General features: G+C 38.6%; 1 protein-coding gene across 3 annotated transcripts; it reads left to right on the top strand.

The window, feature by feature from the left end:
- Nucleotides 1–922: 922 nt before the first annotated feature.
- On the top strand, nucleotides 923–19,096 carry LOC105909521 (complement factor B-like). Of its 3 annotated transcripts, none has more exons than XM_031561190.2 (20): nucleotides 923–1,082; nucleotides 3,537–3,749; nucleotides 3,899–4,084; nucleotides 4,284–4,331; nucleotides 5,479–5,556; nucleotides 6,104–6,246; nucleotides 6,628–6,775; nucleotides 7,511–7,639; nucleotides 7,858–7,947; nucleotides 8,412–8,549; nucleotides 9,939–10,051; nucleotides 10,465–10,594; nucleotides 10,702–10,834; nucleotides 11,497–11,585; nucleotides 11,742–11,775; nucleotides 14,598–14,677; nucleotides 17,310–17,401; nucleotides 17,774–17,906; nucleotides 18,142–18,191; nucleotides 18,724–19,096. In XM_031561190.2, exons 1-20 carry the CDS (start codon nucleotides 1,019–1,021, stop codon nucleotides 18,877–18,879), a joined length of 2,247 nt encoding a protein of 748 aa, XP_031417050.1. In that variant the 5' UTR covers nucleotides 923–1,018; the 3' UTR covers nucleotides 18,880–19,096. The 3 variants fall into 3 exon arrangements, with proteins under 3 accessions (XP_031417050.1, XP_012693612.2, XP_012693613.2); XM_012838158.3 differs by having other exon boundaries at nucleotides 4,284–4,457; XM_012838159.3 differs by lacking the exons at nucleotides 11,497–11,585; nucleotides 11,742–11,775 and having other exon boundaries at nucleotides 4,284–4,457.
- The last annotated feature ends 4,849 nt before the right edge of the window (nucleotides 19,097–23,945 follow it).

Below are 23,945 nucleotides of genomic sequence, written 5' to 3'. Positions count from 1 at the left end.
ATCCCAGCAAGTTCCCTGTCTGCTGCCTTCCACGTCAGCGAGATCCGTGCCCCACGGACCCAGGTCTTCCCGAGACCCTCTTGTCCGGCAGTACGCCGAGATTCTCAGTTCCGCGCCCCTGCGCTTAGTCTTAAGTGAGTCAGTTAGGTGAATCATAGTTTTCAGTTCCGCGCTCGTGCGCTCATTTACCTGAGTCAGATTCAGTTGTTAGTTTGACTCCTCTCTGTTTAATCCAAGAGAAAATGAACCTCATTCTCCAGTTAGTTGATTTGAGTGTTGCCTATATAGGTAAAGTTTATTGATATAGCACATTTCATGTACAGTTAAAGGAGCATAGAGAATAAAAGCTAAAGAACATAGTGAATAAATAAAGGACAAAGTCAATAAAATTTAATAAAACATGATTAAAAGAACATAAAAAGCACATAAAATGGAATAAAAACATTGAGGAAGTAGTGTGTCTATCTCTTTCGGAACACCGAATAGAAATCCATAGAGCAGTAGCCTGAATAGTATCTATAATAGAATCTGTAATAGTATCTATAATAGAATCCCCTAATAGAATCCGGTTTAGTATCCCTAATAGAATCCGGTATAGTATCCACTATAACTATTACTATTAGAATAACTATGGGTATAACAGCGACAAGAGGAGTCAAAGCTTTTCTTTGACAGTAACATCGTTCATTGTTTTAAAGGACAACTGATACAGACTGAGGGCAAGGCTCTGGGTCTTATAGACAGGTACAGTTTACAGGGCAAGGGTGGACACAGACGCTAATACACGAGGCATCACACATAACAAACAGACCCCTTATCGCTAACACAAAATACACACTGACATAAGAGGGGGACACGAATTTCCCAAAAGTGCTGTTGTGCAACGGCTATTTTCATACCATGGTCATTGCACAACAGCGCTTGCTCCCAGACCTAGCTGAATTCTTAATTAAACAGTGACCACATTATCTGTCGAGAAAAAAACATTCAGAACTGGCTGTCCAGAGTTGGTCTCAGCATGGCAAACACATTTGTGTGGACTTACTTGTTCAGTCTGATCACAGCGTCTTCGTTTGTGGCAGGTAAGAGCAAAAAACGTAAACTAAATGCCAGCAGAATATCTAATTTTGGTGCTCATCTGACAAAAACATTGTCCTTAAAATCATTTCTAATTCCTTATGTACCTATGCTAGTCTTTCTGAAACCACCCAGTCATCTGTATTTTACGTTAAGAAGTTCACCATTTGGACAGAGACCTCTTTACTTAGCAAACTTGACTTAGCCTATACCTATCCACAAAACATCCCTTATATTTCGCTGAAACAATCTAGATTTCTGTGTGATGCTGATGTCATATCATATGTGACTGCTATTTTGAAGAAACTGATACAGAGTGAGGGCAAGGCCCAGGGTCTTATAGACAGGTACAGTTTACAGGTTAAGGGTGGACACAGACGCTAATACATGAGGGAACCTACACCAGGCATCACACAGAACACACAGACCCCTAATCGCTAACAGAAGATACACACTGACATTAACATTAGAGGGGAACACTAATACCCTCTTAATTCGAACATTATACTTAAAACACTACACATTACACCCAACACAATAATTGTTTTGACATCCCAAAAGGCCTCAGAATGTATTTTTGTTAGTTTAAAATGCTAAAGGTTATCCAGTGACCCTTTGGGTGGGAGCAGGGAGTTTAATTTAACCAATCATGTAGCTGGATTTCTTTTTAAAATTAGGAAAACTGTGACGAATCAGAGTTCATTGTTGTTGCACCGTGTAAGTTTTGAGATATGGCTGGTGATAGAATTAATTTCAAAACACTGTTCATGACTTAAGAATGTATTTAACCCTCCTGTTGCCTTCACAATTTAAACTAGAAAATTATTATAATTAAAATGTTTACCCAAGTATATGTGTCAGGTACTTTATGTTTGTTTGTTGACTACTTAAATAGCCCTTTAAATACCCCCGCCCCCCTTATACATCCAGGATACCTGTTATGCAACCTGTTACTGATTGACCTAAAATTGGAAAAAGATATCTTTTTGGTGTTGTCATGGCTTTATATTATTTCTAAGTACATATTGTTATTATCTATAACATTTGGAATGAAAAACAGTTTCTGTTATCAAAAATAGTAAGAATGTGTGGTGTAAAATGTTGATATTTCTTAAATGTTTTATACAGCTTAAACAGCCTGGGGTCAAATTGAACACCAATGCGTACAGCATGTGTACAGGACATTGAAAAAATGAAAAATATCATCATGTTCATTTTATGTTAAACCAGTTGTCCCCATTAAGTTAGGAAAATTCATTAAATATGAAGCAAAAAAAATGATGTCAAACATTTGTTTAGAGACGTTAAACATTAAATCGGGTCAGATTGGCCCCAAAGATAATGGGAGGGTCACTCAAGTGCCTTGTATTAATAATGACCTTGTATGAATCATGTGCTTATATAAGCAGAAACATGGCTTTTCTGTGTTTCTGTGTGTGTGTAACCTAAATTATTGTGTGTAACTTAGTCTGCATATGTTTGGGTGAGCTCTGAGGTGATAAGAAGCGTCAAACTGTTCTTGTTCAACCCTGTGTAAAACTGACATCCTTGCATTTCAGAAAGCGCAGTTGGGATGACACAAAAGGACTTTTAGTCGAGCGTGGCTATTCTTGCTGACATTAGAAACATCTATGGCGTCAGAATTAGATAAATCTTAAGTATATAAACCCTGTGCGATGTTAGTGAAATTGCCTCACTTTCATCCTTGTGCTGTGAGTGAGTCGATTGCAATTGTTGCTGAATAAATACACTTATCTACAACTCCTGAGTCCTGAGATAATTTGAGTGAATTTTCACCTAAAACGCTGATTGCTTATCATGGGTAGTGGTTAGTTACTGTAGGTGCTAATCTGCTGCTCTGAGCAATGGAGGCTCGACTATTCAGACACTATCAATGTATACATTGCTAGATATTGGTCCCCACACATGACAACAGAGACAGATGGAGACCCATATACATAAGGATGGAAGTTACATCATAATGATGAGGATCACTGCATTTTGATTAAACATTGTAGTTTAGTTAGTACTTTCTAGAGTTCGTTTGCACACGTCACCTGCCAGTGATATGTTTCAAAAGGACATAAAGAAGACCCAACCCAACTCTTCAGAAAGCACATCCTTTCCTAACTTGCACTTCCTTTCCCCTCCCTCCCTTCCTCTTCCTTTTTCTACCTCTCCTTATCCTTCCTCTAATGCTATCTCCTCTCACTAGTACTTAACTTGCATTTACATCATTACATTCCTGCAATTTTTTAATGTAAGATTGTATTTATTGTTCTCTCCTTTGTACGTCGCTTTGGATAAAAGCGCCTGCTAAAAGACTAAATGTAAATGTAAATGTAAACATAAGGGCTATGTTGGAGTTGCTATGCAAGCACCCGTATGTACTTGAGGAAAAGCACATCTACATACCTTCTGTTAAACTTAACCATATACTTTTAAACTCCACTCAATAGGGGCACCATCAGGGCACTGCTCAGGAGACCATTTGTCCATTGAAGGTGGAAATTATACTGTTGACAAGGACTTTGGGCCCGGCAGTGTGTTGGTCTACCACTGTCCACCTGGGTACTATCCTTCTGTCAGAAGTCGACGCTGTCTGGATACTGGGAACTGGGATCCTGCTCCAAAACGCTCAAGACCTGGAAGACCGGGATTAATATGCAAACGTGAGTGATTTTCCTGGGATAATAGTATTCACTCATTCAGGTCTTGTCCGTCAGTCAGTGACTTGTCCTGATGTAATGGCTTTTTATCATGGATCAGTGAAGATGAACTCAGTAATAGAATAAAGATCTCTGTTATTCACTTCCCACAGTTGTCAGATGTCCTGATCCACTGGTTTTTGAACATGGATCTGTCCTGCCGGCACAAGACAGGTACTACGTAAATGACACAACAACGTATGAGTGCTCTTCTGCCTACAAACTCTATGGGTCTGCGACTCGTGTCTGCAAAGCCAATGGAAAGTGGAGTGGTAGCACACCTATTTGCAGTAGCAACAGTGAGTGTTATTATTATTGTTATTGTGGTTGTTGTTGTTATTGCTATCGCTATTGGTATTGGAATTGTTATTATTGTTGTTGTTATTGTTATTATTATGACTATTATTACTATTAATATTACTACTATTATTATTATTTTTATTTTTATTTTTATTTTTATTTTTATTCTATATTCTGTCTCCCTCTTTTGTGTCATAGGTGATCACTGCCCAGATCCTGGAGTTCCTGCAGGAATGCGCAGAACAGGTAACATCTTCAACATCGGCGACAAAATCAGCTACCGTTGTGAGGATGGACTGATTCTGATAGGCTCCGAGGAGCGGACGTGCTTGGAGAGTAGAGACTGGACTGGACAAGAGCCAGCGTGTTACTGTAAGGTTCATACCGGTTCATATCGGGCTATATGCGTGCGCACACACACACACACACACTAAGACACACTCATACACACATACACACTAAGACACACACACACACACACACTAAGACACACACACACACACACACACACACACGCACACACACACACACACACTAAGACAGACACACACACACACACACACACACACACACACACACACACACTCCCTGCATCAATCAGACATTGCCTGCTTGCCTGCTTTTACTACTGTTTACAACTTCTGACAGAAAATTCTTGTCAAAATATGCAGTTGGTCAAAAACATAGGGTTCCTGCCGTATGACAACGTAATAAAGTTATTCCTAAGGAGTGGTATAACTAACATATTTTCCTGTATCTTGATTTTTCAATCATGTTTATGTACAGTGAAGGAGGGCCTGTTGCAGCGCATGTTGCGGTTGATTCCAGCCAGTTGTACTTTGTTGTTGTACCCAGCTGTACAGGATCAATGGATGGGCAGTTGTTCTATTGTTTAGGTTGGGTTGCTGGGTATGAGTACTTCTTCACTGGACATCACCTTAACCAAACCCAGTCCCTAACCCTAACCATATATTGTAGTTAACAGTGTTTCAACAGATAGTTTGTATCCAATCTGCGCATCTGTAGATAGTCTGTGGGGGTGAACAGTGTCTCTCAGAGCGAACAGGACTTTGGGGACATTGTCTCTCAGAGCGAACAGGACTTTGGGGACAGTGTCTCTCAGAGCGAACAGGACTTTGGGGACAGTGTCTCCCAGATATTCATTATTTTGTAGCCACATTATTTGTAACTGCTTTACTACCTTATGCCCTTCCAAATAAATGGTGAAAAGGAGTATCAATCTGTGCAAAGAAATGCAAATTGTGAGCAAAATACAACCAAGTTTACTTTCAATGTGTGCTTTTTTTTTTATTTAACAAATTATGATTATATATGAATTATAAAATGTTGTATTACATTTTGAATATATTTAACTCAACTTTTTATGTTTCAGATGATTATACGTACGACACAGCAGATGAAATTGCTGAGGCATTCAGTAGTTCCCTTAAAACCAGCTTAACTGTAGAGAGTGAGTTCCAGTTTCTCAATTCTTCCCACTCAGAAGTCACATTTTTGTCTTATTTTGTTTTGTTTTTATTTGTCATATGTGTTTGTGAAATGTTAGTCTTCGCACTTGTGTTGAGCATGCCGAGACACCAACATGTAAGTTAGCTACTTGTATAATACTGAACTTAAAGGCTGCCAACTAAAATGAAAGGTTATATAGAGTTATTCAAAAACCTGGTAATAAAATACGTAGAATAAAACAGCTACTAGCCTACCACCAGTTTGCATTGCATTGTAGTTCTGTGAGGAAGAAGGACTTGGAATGATGTTTTGTCTCTTCTTCTGTTGTCTGCTGAGACCCTGCTGACAGGGTTGGATTTGTACTCCAGAGAATTAGATGTTTTTGTTGCACTGGCAGTGCAAATATCTGCTCTCCTGAACAAAAAGTCAAATGAAACGCACTTTTTTGTTTGTTGACCGTTAAATTAAAAATGTGACTGTTCAGTGCTAATCATGCCATTGTCCTCAATAACAGAACATACCTTTAAATCTGCTTTCCATGTTTTCAGTGACAAATGAACAACAAGGGAAGAAAATACGCATGGAGAAAGGAGGAAACCTCCACATCTACATCGCCATTGATGCTTCTGATAGCATTGACCTCACAAGCTTTAATCATGCGAAAGAAATTGTCAAAAAACTCATTGACGAGGTCAGAATCTTGCTTGTATTCATTTTAATGTATAATTTGCTTCTGATAGCATTGACATCACAAGCTTTAATCATGGGAAAGAAATGGTCAAAAAACTCATTGAACAGGTCAGAATCGTGCTGGTATTCATTTTATTGTATAATTTGCTTCTGATAGCATTAACATCACAAGCTTTAATCTTGCGCGAAATATTTCTAAAAAACTCATTGAACAGGTCAGAATCGTGCAGAATCGTATTCATTTTAATGTATAATTTGTTAGATTTACATATTTTTGAGTGCATTTTTGCATTTTATACTGAAATTAATATTGTGAATTATATTTGTTAATAATTCCTACAAATTGACTCCTAATGCTTGTAAATGTTTTATACTCCAACAGATCAGCTACTATGAAATGACCCCCAAATATGATATTGTAATTTTTGCCACAGAGGTGACCCCAATTGTAGACATAAAAAAGTACTATGGGGGAACTCAAAGGGAACTTGATCAGGTCATTGTTGATTTGGATAGTTTTGATTATGAGGGTAAGCAATTATTTCTTTGATCAACAAGGTGTTCAATCCTATTCTATCCCCATCTGCACAGACTTCCACACAATGACGCCCTCAGTGTGTCACTACATTAAGGCCAATGCGCTTTATCGGCATGACCATTTCAAGAAAATAGGGTTAACATAGAAACACATAGAAACATTGAAAATACAGAGTACAGTGGCTGCATGCTAAACTCATAATTGGGTCACTGACTGCAATAGAAGTAGTTAGCCGTGGTAGACCAGCCTATAGCATGACCTAGCTCTCTGTTGAACCATTTGATTTTAGGAAAATTATTATTTAGGTGCACAGTTAATGTTACAGTGGAAATCGAATTAACTTTATTGCGTAGGTTACTTACTAACACATCCCCAGTTAGGGGACCAATTAGGAATATGTTTTATACATAGCGTATGGTGATGAGATTAGCAACAGTAGGAGAGAGCAGCACATAATGATGAAATGTGCAAGAATACACCCATGGACAATGATCATTTGGCCAGTGGGAATGTTAAGATTACAAAAGCACAACATGAGAGAAGAGAAATAATTCACGTGACACGCCACTCATTACACACTGAACATAAACATTGTTTATGTACATTTATATTAGAATCGAAATATCAGGCTATAATATCTGCTATGAACCTAATTTTCTTGATTTATAAATTGCTTTTAAAATGTGTTTGTGTGTTTACTGCAAGAAGTTTGTTGTTCTTTTGACAGGAAAGGGAGACAACGCAGGAAGTGACATTGCTGGAGCTTTTAACCACATTTATGAACAAATGAGTTGGGTAAGGGAAAATGAAGCCCGGTTTGTGAACACTAGTCATATCATCATCATGTTCACTGATGGTAAACATGTTATTATTATTATTATTATGATGATTATTATTATTATTATTATTATGATGATTATTATTATTATTATTATGATTATTATTATTATGATTATTATTATTATTATTATTATTATTATTACCATAGCATTAGAATTAAATAAATACATATGTATTTTGATCATAACATAACCAAGTCGAGCACATCTAAAGATATAGCATCTATTTTTCTAGGTGAAGCCAATATGGGCGGCAACCCAGAACCAAAGGTTGGGCTGATCAAAGATCTAGTACAAAGAGACAATGGAAAGTTAGAGAATCTTGGTGAGAAATACTATCTAAACTTCCAAAATGAAATGCTATATAAACTTCCAAAATGAAATACTATCTAAACTTCAAAAATGAAATACTATCTAAACTTCCAAAATGAAATGCTATATAAACTTCCAAAATGAAATACTATCTAAACTTCAAAAATGAAATACTATCTAAACTTCAAAAATGAACATTTGAATTTGAATATGGGTGGAAACTATATTGTTGCAAGTATAAACACACCCAAAGCCTTGTCAAGGTTCGGATCCAGCTACCAGCACATATTCAAACATAAAACAAGTCAAATGTATCTCTGCAGCACCATTTTAGAAAGAAACACTAGACTTCCTACCCTGAACTGCCAAGGTTTTCAGTAGCCATATTTAAATAGAGTTATCTGCAGATGTATCTGCTTGCCTTTAAGTTATGTTTGGTCCCTCAAGACTAAAGCAAATGTTCCTTTTTCCCCACAGATATATACATGTTTGGCGTCGGTGAACATGTTCAGAGAGAAGACCTCAATATTTACGCAACAAAAAGAGACAATGAAAAGCATGTCTTTATAGTGACGGACATGGAAAAACTACACACGATCTTTGCGGACATGATTGGTATGGGCTGTCTTACGATGTACTTTGCCTCCAAAAGGGGTTAGCCTGAGAAGGAGAATCCTTGCTTTATGGCACCTTTCATGCAGAAACAATTCAGTATCACTGGTGTGACAGAAAGTCAAAACATTTAGTGTGTCGGCTATTTCCTGTAACTTGTATAGTACCAAGAATCCTGTCAGTGAGAACTGTAGCGTTATTGACAGGTCATAAGACATGGCACATCCAGTCACTAGCCATTAGCGCTGATGAGGATCAGTGTCATCCTACCCTACCTCCCATGACAACTTCCCATGACAACCTCCCATGACAACTGATTCCAATGATAACTTCCCATGACAGGATACGCCTGAGGAAAGATCCTTCAGGATCGGAACGTTGCAGTATATTATGTGTACCTTTTCAACGCACAAAGGAAAACAACTCAGACAGAGTATGCCACCTTTAACCCAGACAGGATATGCCACCTTTAACTCAGACAGGATATGCTGCTTTTTACTGAATTCACCCTCATTTGCAGAATTCAACAAAAATGTTTAAAGGTTGTAAATGTTTTATGTTGGGTACGTCAGTTGAAAAAAAAATAGGGCCTATTAGTTTCCATGGGTGCATGTGCTTCAAGCTGATATGAGCCAAAATGTGAGCAGTGAAGTATCCCCCAACACTTGTTAGAGCATACTGTGTTTCCTGTATCCTCAGTGTGAAAAAGCAAGCTCTCCTTGTGCACTTGTTAGAGCATACTGTGTTTCCTGTATCCTCAGTGTGAAACAGCAAGCTCTCCTCGTGCAATTGTTAGAGCATACTGTGTTTCCTGTATCCTCAGTGTGAAACAGCAAGCTCTCATCGTGCACTTGTTAGAGCATAGTGTGTTTTTCTGTATCCTCAGTGTGAAACGGCAAGCTCTCCTCGTGCACTTGTTAGAGCATACTGTGTTTTCCTGTATCCTCAGTGTGAAACAGCAAGTTCTCCTCGTGCACTTGTTAGAGCATACTGTGTTTCCTGTATTCTCAGTGTGAAACAGCAAGCTCTCATCGTGCACTTGTTAGAGCATACTGTGTTTTCCTGTATCCTCAGTGTGAAACAGCAAGCTCTCCTCGTGCACTTGTTTTAGAGACCCCCCATGAGCCTCATAATATAACTTGACCCCTGACCCTGGACATTTAGGCTACATGATGGACAATCTCTCCCAAATCTCTTTTTTTCTGTTCTTCCCTTTGAACACAAGGCTGAGATTCAGTGTTACCAGACATTTCCTAATATCTGTACGATACTATGATACCCAATGTAATTTATTTATTTTATTAGTGATGAAAGCAGTACTGGCAAACTGAATGATCGATTCACTATGTATTTCATTCAGTTTTGTTTTGTTTTGTTTTGTCCTTTCTGTAGATGAGAAGAGCAGTGATGGTTTGTGTGGACTGCACAGAGACTACCAATTCAAAGACGACCAAGGCGAAAACCTAAAGCGTAGACAACCTTGGCTGGTTGAAATTTCTGTCCAAGTTAGTCAGTGTTTTATAAATTATTCTTTTTAAATTTAGCATTGAACAATAACTAATCGATGGTCTGTTGCAATGCCAGTTGTTATGGAAACCAAGCCAAACGACACTAAGTTAGGTTTGCAGCTTAATAAGGTAAAACAAAAAAGCCACTGTCACTCAGTAATCAATGACCTCTTGTATTAAGACCTATTGCTAAAGGCTTTGTCACTCAGTAATCAGTGACCTCTTGTATTCAGACATATTGCTAAAGGCATTGACACTCAGTAATCAGTGACCTCTTGTATTCAGACATATTGCTAAAGGCATGGCCTTGCTGGCAGGAACTGGCTACCTGTTTGCCCTTCACTCTCTATGCAGTATGACAGTGAATGCTCCAAATGTTAGCTCTTGTATGACCGCTGTTCTTTTTTCAGCATAAAGAACTCTTCTCCAAATGTTTGGGATCTCTCATCACACCCCGCTTTGTCTTAACTTCTGCCCACTGCTTCAAGTCTGCAGACACTGACAGAACCACTGTAACACCCGCCTCCAAAGAGATAACAGGTTTCAGTGTTATGCACACACACAGTCATAAACATATATGTACACTCAAGTAACCTATTTTTGTATAATAGAATTATGTGTTGCTGATACTTGATTATTTCTTTTAGTGGTGGAAAAGGTCACAATTCATAGTGGATATAATGTCTCGGCCAAAACGAATAAAGGAATACCTGAGTTTTACGACTACGATGTGGCTCTTATTAAGCTTAAGGAGGCGGTTAAGGTCTCTGCCATGACAAGGTTAGTCCTTTCGTCACATTTCCTCAAATCTTGGATCTTGTCAAAATGAACAATTGAATTGGCAAGACGTACTTTGCTTACTGAACAAAAGCATTGATAACAACTTATTATCAATTAAAAGTAAAGAAAACATAAAAGCATAAATAAATTAGGACTATGTGCATATTGTTTGGTTTACTTGTAAAGACGTAATTTCCTAGACGAATGAGGGAATAGGCGTCTGGAAGGTCTGGGTGGATTCGTCTCTCTTTGCTTTGCTGAAAAAGTAACATTTGTTAAAACATCTTTCTTATTATGTTCATACTTAATCTGACTCCATTTTATGTGTCTGACTCCACTCTTTTGAGGAACCCAGTCTAAGCTCCTCACTTTACTGTATATTTATGCTGTTAAGTTTACTTTTATCTACGTGTTGGTTGCAGAGAATCAAAGTGAAGACCGCCACACAGAGCAATAAGTTTGAGTTGAGTTTACTGAGTTTTAAGAGAGTACAAGATTCAGTCGGAGAGACAGTTCACACAGGAGCTCAGTCACCTCTCGGCTGGAGAATGCATTCTGACATCATCTTACACAGTGGAGTCTTTTAACCCCTCAGGCGCAACAATGTTGCTTAATCATGGCTCCCCTGGGGAGCTGTAACTAACTAAGTTCTTTGACAATAGGGCCTCAGAGAAAGACCTTGGCTCTCACACCCCACCTGCTACAACTATCTGGTCTGTGTCCCGTGGTGGCCTTTCTGACCTAAAAGATAGTAAGTTAGGCTGGCCAGAGCGGGCCCTGTCAAGTTACACAGCTCCATTACCAGGCCTCCAGGCCTCATTTCTTGGAACTTAGAATTAGTATGTTATACTAAGAACTGTTTGTTGATGAACTCCCACTAAACTTGATTTTCTCTTACAATACCAAGTTTGTAGGCTGATCTCCAACTCAATGCACCTACGGTCTGTATTTGTATTTCCTCTCTTACTCATTACTTAGCGGGTTTCAAAGGAATAGAGTCATTTAAGGATCTTGCCACGGCCGGCCGATTCCAAAAGGCAATTCCACAGTCATAACCTGTAATCTAGTTCTGGGCTAGCTCAGCGGTCCTACAGTGCTGTTAAGGGGCATTTCTCAGCTTGGTAAAGCGACGTGGTTCAGTTACAGAGCGCCAGACTGTTTGCCCGCTCTCAAATATGACCACCCAAATTCAGTGCAGAGGCTGAGCTGCATTCCTATCTCTATATTATATAATTAACAGTTCACTGCGGCATGTCTAGCCCAGATGATTTTAGCCAGGAACCTCAAAGCGTGTTGTCCACTTTTCGGTCTGTAACCAAATCCTAGTCAGACGTTACCGGAACACCGTTACCTGAAGAGCCTTCAAACTAAGAACTTCAGAGGAGGTCACAGTGGGTCAAAATGACCAATTTATTACCTCAGGTACAAGTGACTACTACCAGTTACAAAACAAGTCTAAAGTGAAGAATATAAGTTTTAAACACCACATGAAACATAAAAACACTCAGAGAACATGAACATACCTGGCTGCTTAGAAATGGCTACTCACACGGGTGTGAGGGAGATCTGGAGACAGAATGCTTCAAGTTCTTTGACTGCCTTACCCTTAAGTACACATTTTTGTCCTGCATCTAGCCTAATAATTATCCCCATAGATAAGAGGTTTCTCAAGATGAGAATCACACATTAACAACCAAAATGGAGGGAGTTCTCACCCAAATTTGGGGTGGACCCCCTCCAAAGAGAGATACCTTTGCACTCTCACAGAGACCAGAATTATCAGGTCTCTGATATCCATGTTTTAATTAATATATACAGCTGTAGAACTGAGACCATTTTCCCACTCAGACTGAGACCATTAAAATAAACCCAACAATGACAAATAAATCATATTACACTGCAATATTTCACTTAAGCACTCTTTACATTCATTCCTCTGCCCCTAGTTTCACCCCGGCATGGAAAACCACAGAGAGAGAACCAGACACATAGGTTTGAGATAAGAGTCTCAGCAGGGGGTGGGGAAATCAACAATTGGGACAGTGCATCTCTGGAATGTTTGTTGGGGCCACCATAAACCAACACCTAGGCCCCACCAAATGAGAAGTTACTAGAGGAAGAATGCCATCTGTGATTTTCCACTGGCCAGATCCATTTCTGCCTTACATACTATAGTATAGAACTGTCTGACGCACTAATGCAAGAATCCATAATTCTATTTCCTTTTTCGGGCTGGGCGATAAGGACCAAAAATCGTCTCTTGTTATTTTAAAGGTTGTGCTTAAAATGGGCAATTACAAGTTTATGTGGGATAAAAGATAAGAATCAGATCTTTTTAATGAAATTACATTTTTTGACTACAATTTCTTACAACACTTCCATTCATCAGCATCATTCAGTCTTGGATCAATAAATGTAAAAAAAAAAAAAACACACAGTCCACACAAACACAGTAGGTTCTCAAACCAGAAAATGAAGGCACTAGGTGGGCCAACTGCTACACCAGTTAAGTTTACTACAAATAATTTACAATTCAAACAGTGAAGTTTTACATTTGTTAACTTAATGTTTCCTTTTGAACCATTTTGAACCATTTAACCATTTAAGGCACTCGGTGGGCCAAATGCTACACCAGTTAAGTCTTCTACAAATAAATTACAATTCAAACAGTGCAGTTTTACATTTGTTAACTTAATGTTTCCTTTTGAACCATTTATCTATGAACCACTGTAAGGCAATACATTACAAAAAAAAAAAAAAAAGAAAGAAACTGCATGAATAGTGCATATAGTTTTTCTTTTTTTGATAATCAACCTTTTTTAAGCATTTACTTTATATGCATGATTATAATTTATGAAATGATACATTTATATGATTAACAATCTACCAAACTCTCATTTACCTAACAGGATGCCTGTTAGCGCTACTTAGTGGCTCACTTCAGAAGTGTTGCCAACAATGGACAGTGTGGCGGCTGGTGAGATTATTACAAGAGAGAGCAACAGAAGACAGTTGTAGTAAATTAAAGTTAAATTAGTATTACTTTGGACTTGCCTTTCGGATTATACCCTGGAAATAATGAATGTCAAGCAGCCTGCCAGGATCCTTGAGTGAAACGAGGACCTGCAGGTTTGAGAACCTACTGTGTTTGTGTGGACTGTGTGTTTTTTTTTTTTACATTTATTGATCCATGTTTTTTTTTTTCTGCGCAAGACTGAATGATGCTGATGAATGAAAGTGTTGTAAGACATTGTATGTTTGATTAATAGGATTTTTGTAATGATCTTTAGAGTGCTCTTATGTTTTCTTAATTTTTTCTGGGATATGCTAATTAGTTTGATAGTAAACTTGCTATCGGTTTAACGTTCTTTTTCACAGTATTTTACAGTCATTTTCACTTGTTAAGTTGTTTTCACTAGTTAATACTTGGTTGATTTTTTTTCTATGAGGCAAAATTGGTGTCTGTTACTTCTGAAACATGTGGTAGTTCAACTGTAGCGAAGAGTTGAAGGTTAATTTGGCAGGTGAACCTGCCTGGCGCCTGAGCAATTTCCATCTTTCAAAACTTTACAGCTACCCCTAGTTTACAGGTGTAACGTTTATCCTATACTACAATATATGTACAATGGTGTCTTTTACCAGTGTCTTAAGTATAAGGGTCTTTTACCAGTGTCTTAAATATAAGGGTGTCTTTTATCAGTGTCTTAAATATAAGGGGGTCTTTCATCAGTGTATGGTGATTAATTACTCCTTTCCTCTTTAGACCGATCTGCATTCCTTGCACTAAGGAAACCAGTGCTGCTTTAAAACTGCACGGCAAGGGTGTTACGTGTAAGCAGCATGGTGAGTATATATGTGATCAGATTAAATATGATGTGAAAAAAAAAATATCATAACTATTAATTAGTGCTGTCAAACGATTAAAATATTTAATCGAGATTAATGGCATTTATGTCATAGTTAACTCAAAATTAATCGCGATTAATCGCAAATTTTTATCTATTCTAAATGACCCTTCGTTTATTTATTTTTTCCATCATTTTATTTTTATTTGAATGCCCTTATCAACATGGAAAAGTTGATTGGCTTGCTTTATGCAAATGTTTTATTTAATTGAAAACCAATATTGCCAAACAGAGCGGTTCAAAATAAAATTATAAAGTGCACATTTCAGGTAAACAAGGACTCAGCCTATAGTGCAGTTAAACCATGGCTTAATATTTCATTTTTTTCAAGTTTTCTGGGAACATAGCAGTCAGGCCTCTTATTTCAGAAACATTGAACCGTAACAGTTAGGTTACCAATAAAAGGTAAGCCTACTACTTCTTTGCTTTCAGCCAGCTGCCTGTTGACAGTTTCAGACAACAGTGAAGCTCGCTTCTTTTGCACAACACAACTTTTAAAAGTAAACTTTCAATTCAGAAGCTGTTTATCATCCATTTCGGCGTATCGCACTCACCATTCACTCAAACCGTAACGTTAGCCTACTACACAGTTTGCGAGGCCAAAAAAAAAAACGCGTTAATCTCGCGATAAAGAAATTAATGGGTTTGCATTAACGGCGTTAATAACGCGTTAAACTGACAGCACTACTATTAATACAAAAATACATTGTAAATGATATTGCAAAAATAATAATTATATTTTAAATAATATTATTAAATGAATATATACAAATATAAATATCTGACACAAATATTTAGCATTCTAAATAAAGGGGAAAAAATCAACATATAAAAAAAATTAAGTTCACAAATACATTTAATCCAGTGTATGAATGCACACACTAATATTTCACATTTTTAATAAATGTACCGTAATTTCCCAATAATTAATCGCGGTTTATACATTGATTTTGTTAAATTTCTGCAGCACGCAGTTAATACTCGGGGTTCAGTCGATACAAGGGAATGCATTTTTCCGCCTGGAAGTTAGTAACGTGCACAGTACCCCTGCCAGGTAGAATGGGTCTCTCTCCCTCTCCCACATACGAATCTCACTCAAGAAAACCTAGAATGGAATCTGAATTGAACTTTAACTTAGCATAGTTAAATAAGAAGAGTAACATTAGCATAGTTAAATAAGAAGAGTTACCTTAGCATAGTTAAATAAGAAGAGTTACCTTAGCACAGTTAAATAAGAAGAGTTTGTACATGGAACTGGATGTACCTTATCATAGTTAAATAAGAAGAGTTTGTACATGGAACTGGATTTACCCTAGCATAGTTAAATAAGAAGAGTTCATACATGGAACTGGATTTACCCTAGCATAGTTAAATAAGAAGAGTTCATACATGGAACTGGATTTACCTTAGCATAGTTAAATAAGAAGAGTTACCTTAGCATAGTTAAATAAGAAGAGTTTGTACATGGAACTGGATTTACCTTAGCACAGTTAACTAAGAAGATTTCGTACGTGGAACTGACATATGGTGAATCTCAAAAAGTTAGTTTTGTCCTTCACATGCAAATCACGTTTATGCAAAAGAGGGTTTCTCATTAATATTCATGCATACACTTGAAACATACACTTACCCACTCTCTAGCACAATAGGGATCTGCACAGCTTCAGCAGACAAGACAACTGAGTGACATGTGCAGAAATATACTGTTCCATGCATGCTCATATTTAACAGGAAATTAATTCAAAGTTGTTAGTGTGCTCTGCAAAACATATGCTACCATTGTTACTTTTATTTACAAACATTTATTTATTTACATACATTTATTTTCCCTGCATTTGTAAGTAGGATTTTGACACATTCTTGAAATGATCCACAAATGCATGTTTTTCCTCTGCATTTTCCCAGTAGCCAATCACAGAAGCTTAGACTCAAGGGTACGATTGAACATGAACACGTGACTTTAAATCCAGTAGGCAGCAGTGCAGCAGTTTAGGATCAATATTATATATTTATATTATATATTATGAATAATTTAGGATAATCTATATCTTAGCTATAGCAGAATGATTGTGTGTTTTGTGGAATGCTACACATGTGTAAAACAGACATGATGGACTATGGATTTCCCACAAGCAAAAAATCTGTAAAATCTATATACGTTCATTTTTCTACAGTATTTAAGATAACAGTGTGTTAACACATTTAACCCCTTACATATACAGCAACATATAAATAATATATGTTTTATATATGACCTGCATTTCGAAGGGCATTTTGCCCTTTTAGTATGAAATGTATATGCGAGCTCTTGACCACAGATTTATCATGCAAGTATCGTACATGACAAGTGTGTTTTCTATGTTTTTTACAGATCTTTGGTGTATATATAGGTATATACCCATTTCAGTAGATAAGTGTTGGCTAAACAATTTAAAAGTGTTGTCAGCTAAGCCCACCCATAGATGCAGAAAATAATGACTGGGGATTACAATGCTGTCTAGATTTGGCCTGGGATACTATAAAGCATTGTTTATTGTGCCCATAGTCATATTCTTTTTTTTCTCCAACAGAGGACATCTTGTTGGATAAAGAACATGTTGAAGCATTATTCATGTCACCTCAAAGAAAGATGAAAAAAGCCTTCATCCATCTAAAAGATAAAGTGAGCTCGTGTGTGACTTTACTTTACTTTTAAAAATGTCCACAGGTGTGTTTTCCAGAGCCTTCTTGTTGCTACGTCATTGCTAAATTATACCTTACAGTAAGATGCACATTCATTTTCGGAGGTGTTTCCTAAAACATCGTTCTCTAAGAGATACACAGTTTTCAGATTGTCTTTTGTTACTCTTAAGAGATACTTTGGGAAACACTTGTAGAAAATGAAACATCTTTAGTAAAGTTTAGCTTTCGTGTCTTTGTAGAACACGAAAAGACACTGTAACCGGGAAAGCACACCTCAGCGTCGTCACTTGATAGGCTTAAACTAGTTTTAGTTGTGTGATGTGTGCTTGCAAACATTTTATTTGCTTTGTAGGAGAAGCCCTGCCTTGAAAAGTCAATAAAAGCCCCACAAATAACCACTAAGCGCTACGAGGACGTAGTCACTGAGAGGTTCCTGTGCACTGGAGGGCTTGATCATGACCATATTGATGACGCTGCCTGCAAAGGTTTGCTGACTTTATCATGGCATTGTTGGATTTAAGAAAAATATGTAACAAAAATACAATAGTTTTGTTGTTAGAGGATATTGCATCTTTGCAATCATAGCCTCCCATTTGGACCAGAGATAGTTTCCACTCTTGCTTTGTGACTCAGTCCAAAGATCTTTATTCGCTTGTGTGGCTCCTGCTGTTGCTACATATACAGTATGGATTAATTCATTAAATGTTTGTTTGCGTACAGGGGATTCTGGGGGTGCCTTGTTTCGTGAGAGACGCAAGCGGTCAATACAGGTAAGAAAGGTGTGTGTGTGTGTGTGTGTGTGTGTGTGTGTGTGTGTGTGTGTGTGTGTGTGTGTGTGTGTGTGTGTGTGTGTGTGTGTGTACAATACAGGTAAGAAAGGGTGATTTTCAGTTTGAATCAACGGATCAGCAAGTCATAGGCCTCACAAGTCTAACACACAAGGCTCATTTTGTGTGTGTGTGTGTGTGTGTGTGTGTGTGTGTGTGTGTGTGTGTGTGTGTGTGTGTGTGTGTGTGTGTGTGTGTGTGTGTGTGTGTGTGTGTGTGTGTGTGTGTGTGTGTGTGTGTGTGTGTGTGTGTGCATGTCTTTTTGTGAAGTAATGTAATGATAGTTCACCTGCTGTAGTCACAGAGCGGTTTAACTAGCGGTTTAATATTTTAAGGAAATGTCCCGCGCCCTTTAAAGCGCCTTGAGAATTGTATTGTTTTGGCGCTATATAAAATTGAATTTAATTGAATTGAATATTTTAGAGGTTTTTAACCTTCCTGTTGTTAATTTGACTCTATGTGTTTCTCCCTGGAGGTTGGAGTTATCAGTTGGGGTGTGGTGGATGTCTGCTCAGGAGAAGGCTCAGGAAAATCTAGTGATGACAATAGAGATTTCCACATCAACCTCTTCAAAGTACAGCAGTTCTTGAAGGACAACCTGGTCGATGGGACTCTAACATTTATAGACTAAAATATTTTCTCATGTATTCAAAAAACAACCTTGTTTTCAGGGCCAAGAATCGATTTTTACCACTCTTTCAAGACACATGAATGTCACTCTTTTAACTTTTAATTTGAATCTCTTTTGTTTGAAAGCATTACAGCAACTTTGTGTATTTAAAACACATATTAGTATTTGCAGACATGAATGAATCAATAAAGATGAAATTATGTGGATAATGTTTGGACAACCATTTTTGCATCAGTGATTCTACTCTATAAAACGTTCCTGTTGATGGAATATAATTTATACCATATATTGAAGATTCAGTCTTAGGTTTGATCAGTCAGGATTCAGGTTTATTCTTGAAGAATGGCGGCCGACCACTGTGAGACAGAGACTGAGGATCCATCCTCCCTCACAGAACTTCACCTCAGTATATCTGACTTATTCCTTGAGGAACAGTCTGTTAAATACACTGATATCTAAGGGGTGTTACCGTCTATTCAAATGGGCCATGCATGCAGGGTTCTTTGTCTCGACCTGGGGGGGAAGGTGAGAGTCTAGTATCACACCTCACTCCCCAGGTCAGCCCAAAGTATATTCACCAAGGAAAGTCCACTCATGGCTAGTTAAATCCAAATAAAAGTAACAATTATAACTAGGTATAATATCATTGACTTATTGACTATGGCATATTCTTATGACCTATGCCGGTCCCTTCACTGTTCCTCATCTAAATATAGTAGCAGAAAGGTCACGAGTGACATGAGGAGGTGGGGTCAATATTTTAACGATCATGTGTTACTCTACGCCCATCTGCACAACTTCAGCTGCCAATTCTCACACACGTCAAACTGATTGGTTACCGCCTGGTCTGCATTTGCATAGAGTTAAAGGTTCGTCAACTTTGGAAGGGAGGCGGAGACGGTTCGTTGCTCGACAGACGGGACTTCGTCTCCATTCATTCCCAATGAGAGCGGGACGAATAACGTCCTAATGGAAACGTAGCATTAGCCATTAACGTGTAACTAATACAGGTCTGTAATAGTGACCAATAAGATCTCTGAAGTCCCTAAGCATGACTAATCAGTTATTACACCTGTATTCACCAACTTCTTAGTCTTATTCAATAGGTCATTTATTCCTGGCATACGCTTAATAATGAGCTAGTTGGTCTCAATCAAAACCTACTGATATATAGGAAGAATCAAAATAGAAAGTTTATAGCCTCCTAATATACTGTCTGAATGTGATACTTATAGTGACAGAATAGCTTTGGAATAAGTATTCCTGTTTAACCTGTAGTGTAACCCAAAAAACTGCAGAAATTCAGACAATAGTATAGTAATATTAGATAGCAAATTTGGTTATTGCTGTGATGTGGCCTGTTTTTATAAGGAAATAAATACTTTTCATATACATTTAAAGTTCACGGTTTGCTGTGTTTATTTATTTATTTATTTTTATCAGGAGTTCATGAATGAAGATGTCATGGTAATTATGTTTGGGTCCCGGGGAGACACCAGATTCCTGTGTTGGATCTTGAGCTGAAAGAGTTTGGGAACCAAAGGGCTAGGCTGATGCAACAAGGCTATGTAAACAGCCCCCCACCCCCCACCACCCCACACATCCGCAGCTGAGAAGGCTGACAGACAGTAAATGCGCAGGAGGCGGGGTTAGTGTGCAATGGCACTGTGGAAGAGGAGAGGCCGGCTTACGTAGCATAGCAAATTAGACAGCACAAGTGTGGTGAATCCTGTATGTCATCAACCTCTTCTTTAAAGGTGTAGTCCAATATTCTGGCAAAATGTCGTTGATATTTGAGCTCAACATCCAGTCATTTAACACCCCTCCCTTCCGTGCTCCGGATGCAATGGCTCAATCCGAGCCACTGGTCCTCTGTTTGCTTCCCATGTACCGAGCCAGGACTGTTTACAAACACACAAGCACTTATTTTACTGCACACAGTGAATGGACAGCTAGAGGGCCGTTAGGATCAATTTGCTGAATGTGACAAAAAAAATGCATCGGATAAGAATCCTGGACTACACCTTTAACCTCCATTAGAATCCTGGACTACACCTTTAACCTCCATTGGGAAGACCATTTAGTCAGACCTTTGACCTTTGACCTTTGACCTTTGACCTTTGTTTATACATGAATCCATGCACCAATGTACTTAGTTTTCCTCCTGGAATACAAAGCTGTACGTCATTCCCCATATAGGGTGCTGGAGCTGAGGCACTATGAGCTCTGTGTTTGCGAATGGAGCAGCCTATCAAGAAGTGGGCTATTAATGAGGTGGGCTGAGTTTCTTATCTTTGGTTTCTTCTTTAATTCATATGATCTTCCCTGTTATATGCCCCTGTGGAATGTGTGATTTATCTCTGTTTATTATTGTGTGGTCTATTTATTAAATTTGTATTTGTGTGCCTCGAGCTGCATTCTTGGTATGATAAGTGCTGTATACAGAAAGAGTTTGCTTACGTAGAGCAGGCCGTCAGTTAGAATCATGTGCACTCCATGGGGTGAGAGGTTACAGTCCAGATGAGGTCACATGAGTTCTGTGCACTAGGTGGGGGTGAGCTTAGAGTTAGCTTAGTGTTTTTGTCATTGACACCACTTAGTCCTCATATGTTTGGGTGAGCTCAGAGACGATAAGAAGGGTCGAACTGTGCTTGTTCGACCCTGTGTAAAACTGACATCCTTGCATTACAGAAAGCGCAGTTGGGATGACACAAAAGGACTTTTAGTCGAGCGTGGCTATTCTTGCTGACATTGGAAACATTTATGGTGTCAGAATTAGATAAATCTTAAGTATATGAACCCTGTGCGATTTTAGTGAAATTGCTTCTCTTTCATCCTTGTGCTGTGGTTGAGCACGATTGCAATTGTTACTGAATAAATATACTGATCTATACTGAGTCCTGAGAGTACATTTTCAGCTAACAAACACACTGTATTAGGGCCCTGGACCTGGCATCACAGGGCCATTCATTATATCTAAATCCATCCACAAATATACCATCCAATTCAAGTCACGTGTTTTTATTGTCAGATGCACAGAACAACACAGTCAGACTATAGATGAAATGCTTATGACAACTTAACATAACATAAGTACTCTGACCATAAATTACACGTACAATAAACATATAAAAAAACTATACTAAGTAGAAAACTAAAAACATTCTTAATATACTAAATATACTGACTATGCTAAATATACAAAATAAATAACAATTTCCTACACGTTTGAATGTTAACTGGTCTGTGACTTTAATCATCTGCCAGTGAGCAAGAGTGGTATCAGACCATTCGGAACCCTGTGACTCAGTGCTCAACTGTTCCAACTTTCGAATCCATCGCTGAACAAGAGTGACAGCAGACCAATCTGAACTTTGTGTCTTACTGTTCCAACAAATCAATTGCTGATGGGAAAGGGATTTGGCGGGTTGCCTTGGGAAGGTCAGTGCCACCATTACACTGATACTGATTCTAGCACTTAATACCATTACATACATACATTTGAAATTAGCTGTAGGCCTACATCATACCCTGCTACCAGATTATTTGACCATGGCTCACAAAGAAGCTTTCGAATGCAGACTGGGGACGCTACTCCTACACGCGGGGAATATTCCGGCTTTATGCCTTAACGTCGCTGAATTGAACCCTTACTAAACACACACACACACACACACACACACACACACCCTTACTAAATGTACTTTTTACAGGAAGCCTTGGGGAGACTTATGCATAACTCTGAAACAACATAAAAATATATAAATGTATGTATGTATAAATGTTATAAAAGGTGAGTTTCCTGTCGGTCCTTGTTGGTGAATAGGTCTAATGTCCCAAACATAAACCACACATGTGTTCAGTCTACTGTTTAAGGCTGCATAATAAATAAAGTGTTTTTCTCACTCTTTCCAGACCTACTATGAAAGCATTATGATATTTTCCAAGGTATTCTTAGGCTTTTTCCCCATTTTATGTTTTTAGTGGTCTAATTTCTCTCTGTCCTGTGTTTTGCCGATGCAATCACAGGAAGAGGCTACCCTATGGAGGACAGCCATAACACATCTGATGTTGAATGAGGAGGACTCTATCTTGGATTGAAGGCCTCCAGACGTGTGTGTGTGTGCGTGCCTACCCATATCTGTCCGAATCCATAGCTGTTGCATGTGCGTGTGAGTGTGTGCATGCAGGTGAGCGCATGCGTGTCCATAGATGTAAGGGTGTGTGTGTGTGTGTGTGTGTGTGTGTGTGTGTGTGTGTGTGTGTGTGTGTGTGTGCTGACTGTAGGAGACGGCAGAGTGCAGACATGGGGCTCAGGACTTTGCTGTGTGTGACGGTGCTAATGTGCACCGTTACAGGTGAGATGCTTGTGTGTCTGTGTGTGTATGTGTGTGCATGCGTGAGTATGAGTGTGCGCCTGTGTGTTTGTGAGTAGACTAACATGTGTTGTGTGTGTGAGAGAGAGTAGCCTACTATCTGTTGTGTGTCTGGTGTGATATGAAGTGTGTGTGTGTGTGTGTGTGTGTGTGTAAGAGTTGCCTACTATCTGTTGTGTGTGTGTGATGTGAAGTGTGTGTGTGAGTGTGTGCGTCTGTGTCCTACCCCCGCAGACTGTCTGTCGATCGCGGAGGGCCGTGACGCACACAGGGGGGCTTGGCCCTGGATGGTCTCCCTGGAGGTGTATGGCCAAAAGTGTGGAGGATCACTACTCTCAGATCAGTGGGTCATGACTGTAGGACACATCTGGAGGTAAGTACGTGTGTGTGTGTGTGTGTGTGTGTGTGTGTGTGTGTGTGTGTGTGTGTGTGTGTGTGTGTGTGTGTGTGTGTGTGTGTGTGTGTGTGTGTGTGTGTGTGTGTGAGTGTTAACAGTGTGTGCCTGAGTGTGGTAGTTATGTGTTGTTAGTGAGTTATCAGTTAGCAAGCTGGCTAACTTGACCAGTACTTGGGTATTCAATTCAGTTCAATTCAATTCAATTCAAAGTTCTTTATTGGCGTGACAGATGTAGATGAATACAAGGAACAGGAAATCTAAATATCTGTGTGTAGACTTACAGGGACGTATAT

The sequence above is a fragment of the Clupea harengus genome, chromosome 23 (assembly GCF_900700415.2).
Source record: "Clupea harengus chromosome 23, Ch_v2.0.2, whole genome shotgun sequence".
Taxonomy (NCBI): domain Eukaryota; kingdom Metazoa; phylum Chordata; class Actinopteri; order Clupeiformes; family Clupeidae; genus Clupea; species Clupea harengus.
This window is presented reverse-complemented; position numbering and strand designations above follow the sequence as displayed.